General features: G+C 41.7%; 1 protein-coding gene across 1 annotated transcript; it reads right to left on the reverse strand.

Annotated features, from left to right (window-relative positions):
- Positions 1-161: 161 nt before the first annotated feature.
- Positions 162-3,050, reverse strand: LOC309694038 (uncharacterized protein). Its single transcript, XM_082513746.1, has 7 exons — positions 2,948-3,050; positions 2,285-2,385; positions 1,342-1,370; positions 1,166-1,241; positions 959-1,093; positions 774-868; positions 162-696 (listed from the first exon to the last, which is right to left on the reverse strand). The coding sequence occupies exons 2-7, from the start codon at positions 2,376-2,378 to the stop codon at positions 352-354; spliced, it is 774 nt and encodes a 257-aa protein (XP_082369872.1). The 5' UTR covers positions 2,379-2,385; positions 2,948-3,050; the 3' UTR covers positions 162-351.
- Positions 3,051-12,175: the final 9,125 nt, after the last annotated feature.

Below are 12,175 nucleotides of genomic sequence, written 5' to 3' on the forward strand. Positions count from 1 at the left end.
TGGCTCTACAACAAGCTAAACTGGACAAATGAAGTCACTTGACACTTGAAGTCACTTCTAGCAACACACTGTTGACATTTTAACTGCATTTGAATGGATGGGCATAATTTATTCAGTGCCACCTTTCAGAACCAGAAAAACAAATTTGTTAACAAGATGCCTCGGTTTGAAATAAAGGATTTAATACACCAAACCACCAGAAAGCATCCAAATCTATAACACAGCACAAAGTCATGTCAGAAGATTTAATTGCAAGCACACTTTAAGGCTCAGATTTTGACAAAATTGCCACCTTTTAATAATGAATAAATCATACCAGCTGATGAGAAAATAGCTTCTACTAGAGTGAAATTATTCTTCTGGACTCTTTTTCTTTGCCTCTGACCTCTTATTTTCCTGAGCAACAGCCTCCTCATCTCCTGCATCTTCAGGATCACCTTTTTTGTCTCTACCTTTCTTTACTTTGATTTCTTCATTTCTGGCTTTCGTGGCTCTCCTGCCCTTTAAGTTCTTATCTCTTTGCTTTATGAGTTTCTTATCTGGAAGTGGTTTGTTTCTCAGAGCTCTTAATCCTCGTGCTGTTGCTCCTCTCTTTGATTTTCCCCTTTTAACCTCTCCATCATCATCGTCCTCTTCTTCCTCGTCATCAAAGTCAGGCAGCCACCAAAACACGACTTCCCACAGAGATGTTTCAGGCTGCCGGGGGAGAACAATCAAACAAAATGTTCACGCCACCTATGTTGATCAGCGATCATTTTTAATCGCCAATTTACCTCCGGCAGTGGTCTTCTGTGTCGCAGTGAGCCTGATCGCCTCATGGTCAGTCCAGTTTCTTCCTCTTCAACTGCTTTGTGACCACGTAAGGTTTCTGTTTTGGTTACAAGAAAGGATCACTCACTCACAGTAGATGTGCTATTTTCATACCTGAGTTTTCACTTTAGTTCACTGGTTTACTTGCCATTGAGCCTCTGAAAACCTGAGGTGAGCACCAGGATGGTAATGGCCACAAGCAAACAGCGGTTCAGGGTGACGTTCTCCCACGGGGTTTCGATCTGAGTCGGATTCTGAATGGACAAGGTTTTGTGCAAGGATGCTGAAAGAAAAAAGAAGTTAACAGGATGCACGGATCAGGGAGACAAGGGTAGGGGAGAAAGATGGGACTCACTTGGTTTGGGGAAACTGACTTCTCTGGTTATAGTCTTGGGTTCTGGTGCTGGCTGCTGTGGAGCTGGAGCCATTTCCTATTTAAGAACAATGTGAAGGTTAATAAAAAACGTCTGTGAGCTGTGAGGGCTGGCAGCTGAGTGAGAAATTGTTAATGCTGGTTGTTTTCCAACCTACCTCCCTGATTTTTCTGGTAGCGTACATTTCTGGAAGGGACAGATGGAGATTTAATGAAGGGTGATATCATACACCATTAACAAAAAAACAAAACCCCAAACAGCCATGCACTCAATCTGGAACTGGTTTGTTTACATCTATTAACATATATTCATATACTTGTGCTGGCTGAACACATGTTTTTCAATTTTATTAACTCCTCTGTAGATAAACTACAAGTCATCAGTGAAAAATACTGTTCTGGTTGAAAAGACTGCAGGCATGCTGGGAGCTCCGGCTGGCTTTGAGCTGAATGTTAAATGCTATGTTTCCCCATCTCAACATGCACTTAGCACAAAGTTCAGGGTGAGGTTGATGCACTTGATCATTAACCAATAAAAGAACAAAAGCCCAGATTTTTATGCCCAGCGCAAAGTCAGATATGAGTGTGAGAAGCAAAACTGTCATGAAGCTGTTGGTGCTATTGTTTTCTACAGCCATTGGTGCTATTTGATAGCCTAGCTTGTTAGCCGCGCAGAGAACAATTCGACTTCTACACTGTCAAGACCAAACCAGCTAAACTGTGCAATAAACTGTGACAATGAGTCTGAAAAATGTTTCTCCAAAAAAAAAAGTTTCCAGAAACTCCTGCTGTAGAGGCCTCATAAACATATGACATGAAAATATGATACTTTCCTTTTTTTGTTTAGATTTATGTTTCAGAAGATGTTATTTTTGTGGAAATAAGCACAGTGCACCCCACTGCACTGAGAAATGATCCATCCAGCATGGCTGTGGCTCATTATCACTGTGTTGCTTTCCACCAGGAGTCAGATTTCGGTGGCTCCTTGTGCTGCTGTTCCCTAGTATTTATAGAGTTGTACGCATATCCTGTATTTGCAATGGAAGAAATCATTTATGCATAGTCATTAACAATTCAGTGCGTGTGTGTGTGTGTCGCCACCTGGTTTGCGGATCTGCCTAACAGGTTTCTGTGGAGGAGGATCTGCTCTTGGTGGCCATAACTCCTCTTCAAATGTTTCATAGCTTTCTTCCATTTCTTCCCTGAGAGAGATGGAGGAGAAGGAACATGGGAGTAGCAAATCATTTAAATTTTTCATGTTTTAGCAGACAATCACAAAAAGATCACAAAAGCTGCAGAGGCCAGTTCAGCTTTTTTAAGGGATGTTCTTGCTTTTTCTTAAGTTCTGAATGCGAGATAATTCATTGGATCGCACTCTTATCACAGTTGTTCTTATCACTATTCCTTCCCCCATAAAAAAAAAAATCCTGATGTCTCATTGGGATTCAGTTTAGACTGCATAAAACGATACTAGTAAAAGGTCAACTTTGCCACTTTTGCATTAAATTAAAGCAGTTTGCTGACCTTAACATTTACAAATGAATACAGTAAGGGCCTTATGTGTTGCATGACATTTCTCAACAGACACTGAGGTAATGCCCTTCCAGGCCTATAAATAGATAAAGCAATGGTACCAGCAGACAAATGGATACACACTATATAAATACACAAAAAAATTAAAGCCCTAATGTTTCTCTTATATTCTTGATCAATCTTTTCTGTGTTTCAGCTGTAAAGTCAAACCCCAATTGAAAGAATACCTACCTGCCTCAACATTTGGGGTCCCCTGGGCAGTGCTGGGAAGCCTTTGTCACAGAGCTGTTGTTCCTCCACAAAGATGGCAGCTGAGTTTCACTCTGAACTGTCTGATAGCCATGAACAGGTGGCGGAGAATGAAAAAACAAAAAGGTATTAGGTGTCAGGCGCTGACTGAGGGAGGGCTGACATTAACATGCTTTATGCAACCACTAGATCACAGAGTGATGAGGGTGGGTGGAAATAACCAGTTCTGAAAAACTCTGACCCATTTTGGATAAATATCACTTTGTGTCCAAGGAGTCAAGGAGGAAAAATGTCAAAGTTTTTGAACAGCAACGTGCTGCAAACAGTGATTTTGATATTTTTAAGCAAATGGTCAAAAATGCTGCAAAAGAGAGGTGAGTGGGGTTTGAATTTTGTATTATTACTCACCAGCAGAGAGCGCTGCTGCGCTATTAGGGAGATAGAGTCTGTGGCACTTTGCTCTGCAGATGAGGCCTGTGGTCTGTCAGCCATATTAGCCGTCAAACAGACAGAGGGTCTGCCAAATTTCTTTTTATGAAGCTACATCTGCGATGCCAGCACTTCAGACACATTAGGCCATTTTGTCTGAGCAGATTATATTCATGCAGATGCTTTGCAGCATATTTCCTCTTTTTTCCCCTTGTTAAATTAATAAGACAAGTAGGTATTGTCATTCTGTGTGTGATGTGAAGCCTGGAGGCAAACTCATCCTTCTATGTGACATGGAGGCCACTAACAAGAAGCCACGCGAACAGATGTAAATCTGATTAGGTTATATCAGGGTTAGGTGGTTGCAGGCCACCTTTATGTGGGAGGGGAGAGGAAGTGTTGATAAACAGACTTGTGGCGATGCTGATGAGTCATACCTTTGCTGGTACTGTGCCCAATTCCAGTTGAATCGCACACTGCTTTAGCTGTCAGTTATTAAAATTGGATGTTTGCTCTGTAGCCTTTGAAGTGAAGAGACTGACCTAAACAAACCGGGGATATACTCTTTGTTTTCCAATGTAATGCAAGCAGCCTCTAGCAGACCTCCACATATACTTCATTCCCCAAAAATGTGTTAATTGTTTGTCGATCTAATCCGCAGAACTCCGACCAGCATTTAGCTGATTTTCAGCTTTTTATTGCATTCTTTTTTTTTTAAATTCAAAACACTCGGCATGCTTGCTTATAATGAGCTTGTCTGTGGCCTTAATTGACCAAATGCACACTCTCACCCCGCTGATTTGTCGGTACTTATTAGTCCCAAGGATGCTCCTTCACCGCATGCTAGAGTGCGTCATCTGTGTGAAGAGTTCTTTCTATTATCACTGATTGAAAGCTCATTTGATCTGGATAAAAATAATTCCACCAAGTTTCAAAATGAACATAGAGATTTAAATTTTTTTCTTTCTCAGCACTCTGTAATCTGGGGTTCTCCTTTCATCCTTTATTGAGCACACGTCAAGGTAATAAAGTGAAACTTTGCAAGTTTGGGACAAAACCTTAAAGAATGTTTCAAGGGCAACTCTAACCCTCCTGTGGACACATTTTATCCAATATAAACGAGCAAACATTGCTCACGGACATGTACGTTCCAGATTCGGGCACTAGAGAGATCTTAGCTGGGTGAAGCTTTCTGTCCCCTTTTGTCCTTACATAATGGGGACTGTGCTCAGAGAACAAGCTGCCTGTCCAGCACGCAGTGGGAGCTGCTCTGTGCCCTCTCTCACTGAGTAGCACGAAGAAGCGTGAAGCAGCATTAGTTGTAGTCTGTCTGGAACATAAAGGCTATGACGCCTTGAATATTGTTTCAGTCTTTGATTATTTTAATTGCTTTTAATTACACTGTTACATCGCTTTAGTTTGAAATCACTGGGGAAAAAAAGACCTGATATGGCAAACCTTACAATTAAAGTAGTTTTTCTGGTGCTGTAGCCTCAAGACGTCACAAACCAGAATACGTGACCGCTCAGAGACTTGATATATTAGAGTCTCAACTCCCTAAAGGCTTGGCTTATTAAAAATACAAACACACTCCTGAAAAACCCCCTGCATATCTAAACTTTCCCTCTACTCCAAATGTATTTTTATCCATTTATTTTTTTCCAGATGGAATATTTTGGAATATTATTTTACTGTGCATAACCATATACAGTAATGTGTTGGTCATATCACTGACCGTGTATTTTTTTTTTCAATAAACTTCATGCAAAGTGAAGTAAACTAATAAGTATTCAAATCAGGAATTAGTGTGACCTTTTTAAAATGTTGTTCTCAGCACATTTGCACACTTTTTAAGGTGCTTGGTACACAGATGGCTCCAAGCATCGCGGAGAACACGCCACATTTCTTCTGTGTAGGTAGGCTGTCTCTGAGTCTTCATGTAATCCCAGACTCATGCTATGAAGTGGAATCCAGGTTTCTACAGGGGACCACTGTAGGTGTTCTCTTCGTGTAACAGGTGGGTGCCTGTAGTGTCGAGGCATCCACGCAAAAAAGAGGATACATGAAGCTGATACTAAGGCAGGTTGTGGCATTTAAACAATGTTCAATTGCTCATCAGCAGAAGACCACATCAGTGAACTGCACTCTCAGGAAACTGAGGTCATAATTCACCGGCAAAGTCTCCTGCTGTATCAGATCTGCTTCAAGTTTCAGTGTATTAAGAGATGCTCTTCTAGATACCTTGGGTGTAATGGGTAATTATATTAGTTAATGTTACTTTCCTATCAACTTCAAGTAGTCTGGCCAGTCTCCTTGGAGGTTTTTGGACCATCCTCTGTAAACCCTGGAGATGGTTGTGTAGAAAAATCCCAGTAAAGCAGCAGTTTCTGAAATACTTAGATCAGCATGTCTGGGACAAACAACCATGTTCACCGTCACTTAAATCATCTTTCTTCCCCATTCAGATGCTCAATTTCAACTTCAGTAGGTTGTCATAATGATGTCTTAATGCCTAGATACACTGAGTCGCTGCCATATGAAGTGGTCTGTGAGTTTATAAATACAACAGTGCTGTCCATGTCCTTCAAAAGTGTTTTAGGTGAGTACACACTGAGTGCCAGTCAGTGAAGTACAGGATTGTAAAATGATTGCTTGACTGCCTTATGTACCATGCATACAGAGTGTTTCAATTCTGTAGCGAGTCCAGAAGGTGAGCCTGACGCTGTAGTGCGCTCAATGAGTAGGTTTTCCTTTCTTTTTTAATAGCTTAAATTCATTCTAAACATAATATTCCCAATGAAAATGTATTATAGGAGAAAAATAACAGCTGAAGGGATTTTAGGCATCGTGTCTATTCAGTAAAAAAGAATGACAACACTCTGAACAGAGCCTCACTGAACAACTCAGGGTGGACTTGATAGACTTTACCAGGGCTTTCAGTCTTAGTCCTTATCAGTAAATGGATTTTAATTTCCTGTCATGTGGTTATGTTGACACGTGAGCTCAGTGGCTGGTGTCATCCTCAATTCAATTCAATTCAATTCAATTCAATTCAATTCAATTCAATTCATCTCGTCCCAAATCACAACAACAGTCACCTCATAGTGCTTTATATTGTAAGTAAACATCCTACGATAATAGAGACAAAATCCCAACAATCAAACTAAGAGTAAGCACTTGGCGACGGTGGGAAGGAAACTCTACAGCCAATACTTGTACTAATAAAAGTATTAACACTAATTTGAAAGAAGAATATTCAAATATTTTAATACCAAGCACTGAGATGTGGAATAAAAAGAGAGATTAAGAAACTTGCAAAAGACCTGATTTGGTCTTAAATTTAAGGGATGTGGACGATTTACAGTTTGTTGAGACAATATGATGCTGGATCCTGGAGATGGAGAATTAAGACAATGTTTGATTAGTGGGTAGGGCTTCCTAACAGAAGCAGAGCATGATTTATCCTGCATAGATCCACCAGAAATCTTATAGACTGTTTTATTCAACTGCTTGTGCTTCTTTGAATGAAACCTCTGTCTCAGTCTCAGCACTCCTAATTGGGTTTGTTCACATATGGAGGTTGAAAGTTTGAAATACACATGCTTAAAAAGACCTGAGCATAAGTGGTGACCTTGTGTTGTCTGTGAGGCTGAATCATTTTCAGTTTACAAGCACTAACAAGGCACTCTGTGGATGCAGTGTTGCTGATGTAGCAATGCAGCTCTCCATACAGACTTAATAATATATGTACAGAACAAAGTGAATCCATAATATGTCGCTTATTAAACTCAATCTCTTTACTAATTACACTTTATTATTCTCTCATTAACTTAAGTGTCCATTTGCAGTTTTATATATAGCTGCTAATTCCTTAAATGTCTATATGGTTACAGCCATACCGTACCAGCGGTTACCAGCCTCAGAGTAAGTCAACAGCACTGACTGAAGAGCCCTCATTTAGCAGGCAGCCTCATAGGACAACCTGCCCGCCTTCCAGCGCAGATATCTGCCTGTGTGTTAGACATCATGTTTCTCAGATGTGCTGACAGTGTAAAACTAGCATTTGAAGATGAATGACACTGGATCAGCAAGGATTCAGTCACATGTCTCGGTGCTGCTTGCCTTTCACTTTAAATCTCAAACCAAAGCCTTCATGTTCTCCTGGAGCCACCGTGGGACTCGTGTGCCTCTCTGCCACTCTGTATCTCTTCATGCAGCCCTCCTCAGCCTTTGATCTTTCAGAGACCACAACAAGGAGCTGCCCAGATCGTGACTGTGAGTTCTGCACCTTGGGGGGGGCATTTTTCTGTAATTCAGACCTCACCCTCAGGCAGATAAATGCACAGATGTCCAGACAATGTGATAATCTGCCCATCATTTTCACATCCTCGGAGATGGAAGCAGAGGTGTAACATCCACAGAGAGAGATGCCTGAAAAAGGAGTTTGACGCACAGGAACGCTGGAATATGCAAGATGATGACTCTGACTGGGGCGGTTTAAGAAGAATAGCACAGTTGAAATTTTCATTTTGTGCAGGTTATTTGCGATCACTTTTCTTCAAATATCTCAAAGCCATATTTCATCATTATCGGAGATCGATGGATTGTGAGGGAAGAGAAAAGTGAAGAAGATGGAAGAGTAATTTGTTAGAGTTGTTGGATTTCTTTAGAGACGATAGAAATCTAATTACTAATGTTTGATTATAATATGCCTCCCCCTTTCTACAGACCTCATTGTCTATTTTTATGTAACTTTGATGCTTTTCACTGCCTATCATACTGACCCCACCCCTCACCCCAGTCCCTGTTTCAAATTGTGTCTGTGGGCCATTTTATTGATGGACTAATTTGCCCTGAGATTGTACTTCACTCTCCCGGGTGCTTTGTGTATTAATTACCATCTATTCATTTGAGACTGTTTAGCCTTTGAGCATGCTCCAAAGCAGCGATTCCAGGCCAGTGCTTCACAGCTTCTGTCACAGCCCTAATGCTGCATGCGCCCACGGGATACGAGTAATGTGAAACCTCATGCACTGAGGAAGCGTGTGATTGACTATTACTGCTCTGCAGTTGCTAAAATCGGCAGAAGAAAACGCAACAAAACTTGCAAGATCCCAAATCTCTCACAACTGAATAGGCAAATTATAATTTTGTGCATACAGGCAATGACTTTAACTTTAGAACGAATTTGCGAAGGTCTCACTAAGTTCCAAAGGAGATTTCACTTGGAGATTTCAAATAACTGCAGGGAGTTTTTGTTTTGTTGCAATAATAAACCAATCACAGGCACATGAAGGAAGAGGCAGGAGGTGTGGTTTGGACTGATTGGTGTTAATTTACTTATGGGTAAGACTGCTTGAGGCTCATGCTGAAAGAGAAGCAATATGCTGTCTGATTTCCACTACCCTTATGTCTACTCTATGCACACAAGAGCTTAGAAATGTGTATATTTCATATGAAAGACAAGCTCAAGGTTCCTCACAAACACATTCCTAAAAACTGTGGCCTTAATCCTCCACTCATATGTCAGTCTTATGTTACAGCTGTTAAGAGAAATGAGTGCTGCCTGACAACATCATAAACCCCCTCTTACTCACGTGTCATCCTTCTTCTAATCAAGGTTTCTTTCTGCCCGTCTTAGTCATCAGTGGCAGTGCTCAGTCTGTGCTATTAGGGATGTAATCTTCGAGACCTTCTAAGATTTTGGATTTTGCAGGCTTGCGAGGGTTACAAAATATCTTGCAAACAAGGCAGGCTTGTTGCTCTTCTTCAATCCTCTAAAACACAGTGCTGCACAATGAGCTTGCGCCACCACTTATTTCTTTATACTTTGCTTCAAAGGAGGGTTTCTTGTAAAATTTTTCTAAGTGGCCTTCAGCAGTACTTATCCAGGATTTTTGAGGGTCTTCTCTGTACAATGGGTGCTTTTCCGTTTATTTTCCATCCGCTCCTTGTGGCATTTTCAGAGAAATTATTTCTTTTTTTAAGCCACTTAACACTGACCTATGAATCTGTCAAGCATAACAAAGGTACCTAACTCACGGGATGAATTAGTGTTGAGTCTACACATAACAGAAAACAAAAAACAATGCTAGTAACAACCAATTGTTACTAGCAGAACCCATTCCAAAAACATATCATTTGTTCCAATTTCTTTAGTTGAATAATACAATTTGTCAGGGAAAAAATCCTTATTTTTCACCAACAAGGTGACTCCTAAAGGCCAAAAACTTGGTGTGCAGTGTCTCCTTAAGAAATGAGAGAAAAGAATCAGAATCAGAATCAGAATACTTTATTGATCCCTGGGGGAAATTATTTTTTGTTACAGTGCTCCATTTTAAACCAACATTAAGACAAGACAGACAATACGCTAACTAAGAATAGTACAATATATACATATATATACATACATACATACATAAGTCACTTATAAATAAATAGTTGGAAAAGAAACATGTGTAGTTGTAGCAGCAAACAGTGTGTTAAGTGGATGCGTTGTACAGGGAGATGGCCACAGGCAGGAATGATTTCCTGTGTCGTTCAGTGGTGCTTTTCGGTAATCTCAGTCTCTCACTGAACGAGCTCCTGTGACTGACCAGCATGTCATGGAGTGGGTGGGAGGTGTTATCCAACATTGTCTTTATCTTGGACAGCATCCGCCTCTCCGACACCACCTTGAGGGAGTCCAGCTCCATCCCCACAACATTGCTGGCCTTACGGATCAGTTTATTAAGTCTGTTGGCATCTGCGACCCTCAGCCTGCTCCCCCAGCATGCAACAGCATAGAGGATCGCACTGGCCACAACAGACTCATAGAAAATCCTCAGCATTTTCTGGCAGATGTTGAAGGACCTCAGTCGCCTCAAAAAATAGAGACGACTCTGGCCCTTCCTGTAAAGTGCTGTGGTGTTTTTAGCCCAGTCCAGTTTATTGTCAATGTGTACTCCAAGGTATTTATAGTCCTCCACAATGTCAACACTGACCCCCTGGATTGAAACAGGGGTCAAGTGTTTCCTGGTCTTCCTGAAGTCCACGATCAGTTCCTTGGTCTTTGCCACGTTGAGCTGCAGATGATTCTGCTCACACCACGTGACAAAGGAGTCGACCACAGTCCGGTACTCTGTCTCATCATCCCTGCTGATGCATCCAACCACCGCAGAGTCATCAGAAAACTTCTGAAGATGGCAGGTCTCTGTGCAGTGGCTGAAGTCTGTGGTGTAGAGGGTGAAGAGGAAGGGGGAGAGGACAGTCCCCTGTGGTGCCCCTGTGTTGCTAGTCACCTTGTCAGACACACACTGTGGGAGACGTACATATTGTGGTCTTCCTGTCAGGTAATCAACAATCCAGGACACCAGAGAAGCATCCACCTGCATCGCTGCTAACTTATCACCCAGGAGGGTCGGCCTGATGGTGTTGAAAGCACTGGAAAAGTCAAAAAACATGACCCTCACAGTGCTCGCCGGCTGGTCCAGATGGGTGTAGACACGATTGAGCAGGTAGATGATGGCGTCCTCTGTTCCGAGACGAGGCTGATAAGCGAACTGAAGGGGATCCAGATGTGGTCTTACTATGGGTCGCAGCTGGTCCAGGATGAGCCTTTCCAGGGTCTTCATGATGTGGGAGGTCAGTGCCACGGGCCTGTAATCCTGGGGGCCACTGGGACGAGGCGTCTTTGGTACAGGGACGAGGCATGATGTCTTCCACATCACCGGGACCCTCTGCAGACTCAGACTCAGCATAAACAGTTTATGAAAGACTCCACACAGCTGGGGGGCACAGGTCTTGAGGACAAGGGGACTCACTCCGTCTGGTCCAGCAAACTTGCCTGAGTGAAGTCTCCTCATTTGCATCTCAACCTGGTATTGAGTGAAGGTGATGGGTGGGGGAGGGGTGTCAGGAATCTCACAGGAGGCAACATGTGAAGAGAGAGGCTGGCACAGTGGTGTGGCTCTGGATTCCAGGCTGACTGCAGGTGAGGTTGTGGGGGTGGGAGCAGACACTGTGGTGTCAAATCTATTGAAAAACAGATTCAACCTTCAGAAGGTCTAAAAGGTCTAAAAAACAATTTACAGATAGATAGCACAGAAACTGTAAGTCATGATCTAAGAAACGGGGGAAAAAAACCCTTCAAAAATCTGACAACAGGAGCTGAGAGATGAATCTGGCGCTTCAGTCGATCCATCTACTGTTTACTGAAGCCTCATCAGAAATGATCTCAGCAGAAGAAATCTCTAGAACTACTCTTGAAGTCTTTTTAAAGAAATCATGAGAAACTGTACCTAAGAGAGTTCAGGCTGGGTTGAAGAATAAAGGCTGTCACACCAAATTTTGATTTCAAGCTTGTCAGATTTGCACAGACTCCACTTTTACTTTTTTTTTTTATTTCAATGTATGTTTCCACACGTTTCAGTCAATCACTGCACCTTTCTCCCATTTTCCTAGCTAAATATATAGACATGAGGAGTGACTCAAGTCTTTGCACAGTACTGTATGTTCAAGTAAATGTGAAAAGTAGGCCAATTCTCGACACTGCAACTGGCAGCAGAAAGCGTTCAGCCATATCACATATTGCCTGTCAATACTGAGTTTTTAACTTCAAAACAAACCTTCTATATATGATTCATAAAGCCACTTTATAAATAATTTATAAATAAAATGTATAGAGCCAGAATGTCTCGGGTGGAAAAAGGACATTTTTGAATGGAGAAGCATGAGGATGTTTAGGCAACATAAGGCTTTAGATACAGGATTCTTTGCTGTTGCGCTTTTCTTGTCTGATTT

The sequence above is a fragment of the Aulonocara stuartgranti genome, assembly GCF_965226115.1.
Source record: "Aulonocara stuartgranti genome assembly, chromosome: 18".
NCBI lineage: Eukaryota > Metazoa > Chordata > Actinopteri > Cichliformes > Cichlidae > Aulonocara > Aulonocara stuartgranti.

Coding starts and splice junctions, on each gene's coding strand:
- LOC309694038 (XM_082513746.1), bottom strand. CDS start 2,378: ATGGAAGAAAGCTATGAAACATTTGAAGAGGAGTTATGGCCACCAAGA. Junction 1,371..2,284: donor TAGGCAGATCCGCAAACCAG/GTGGCGACACAC, acceptor TGTCCCTTCCAG/AAATGTACGCTACCAGAAAA. Junction 1,094..1,165: donor AGTCAGTTTCCCCAAACCAA/GTGAGTCCCATC, acceptor TTTTTCTTTCAG/CATCCTTGCACAAAACCTTG.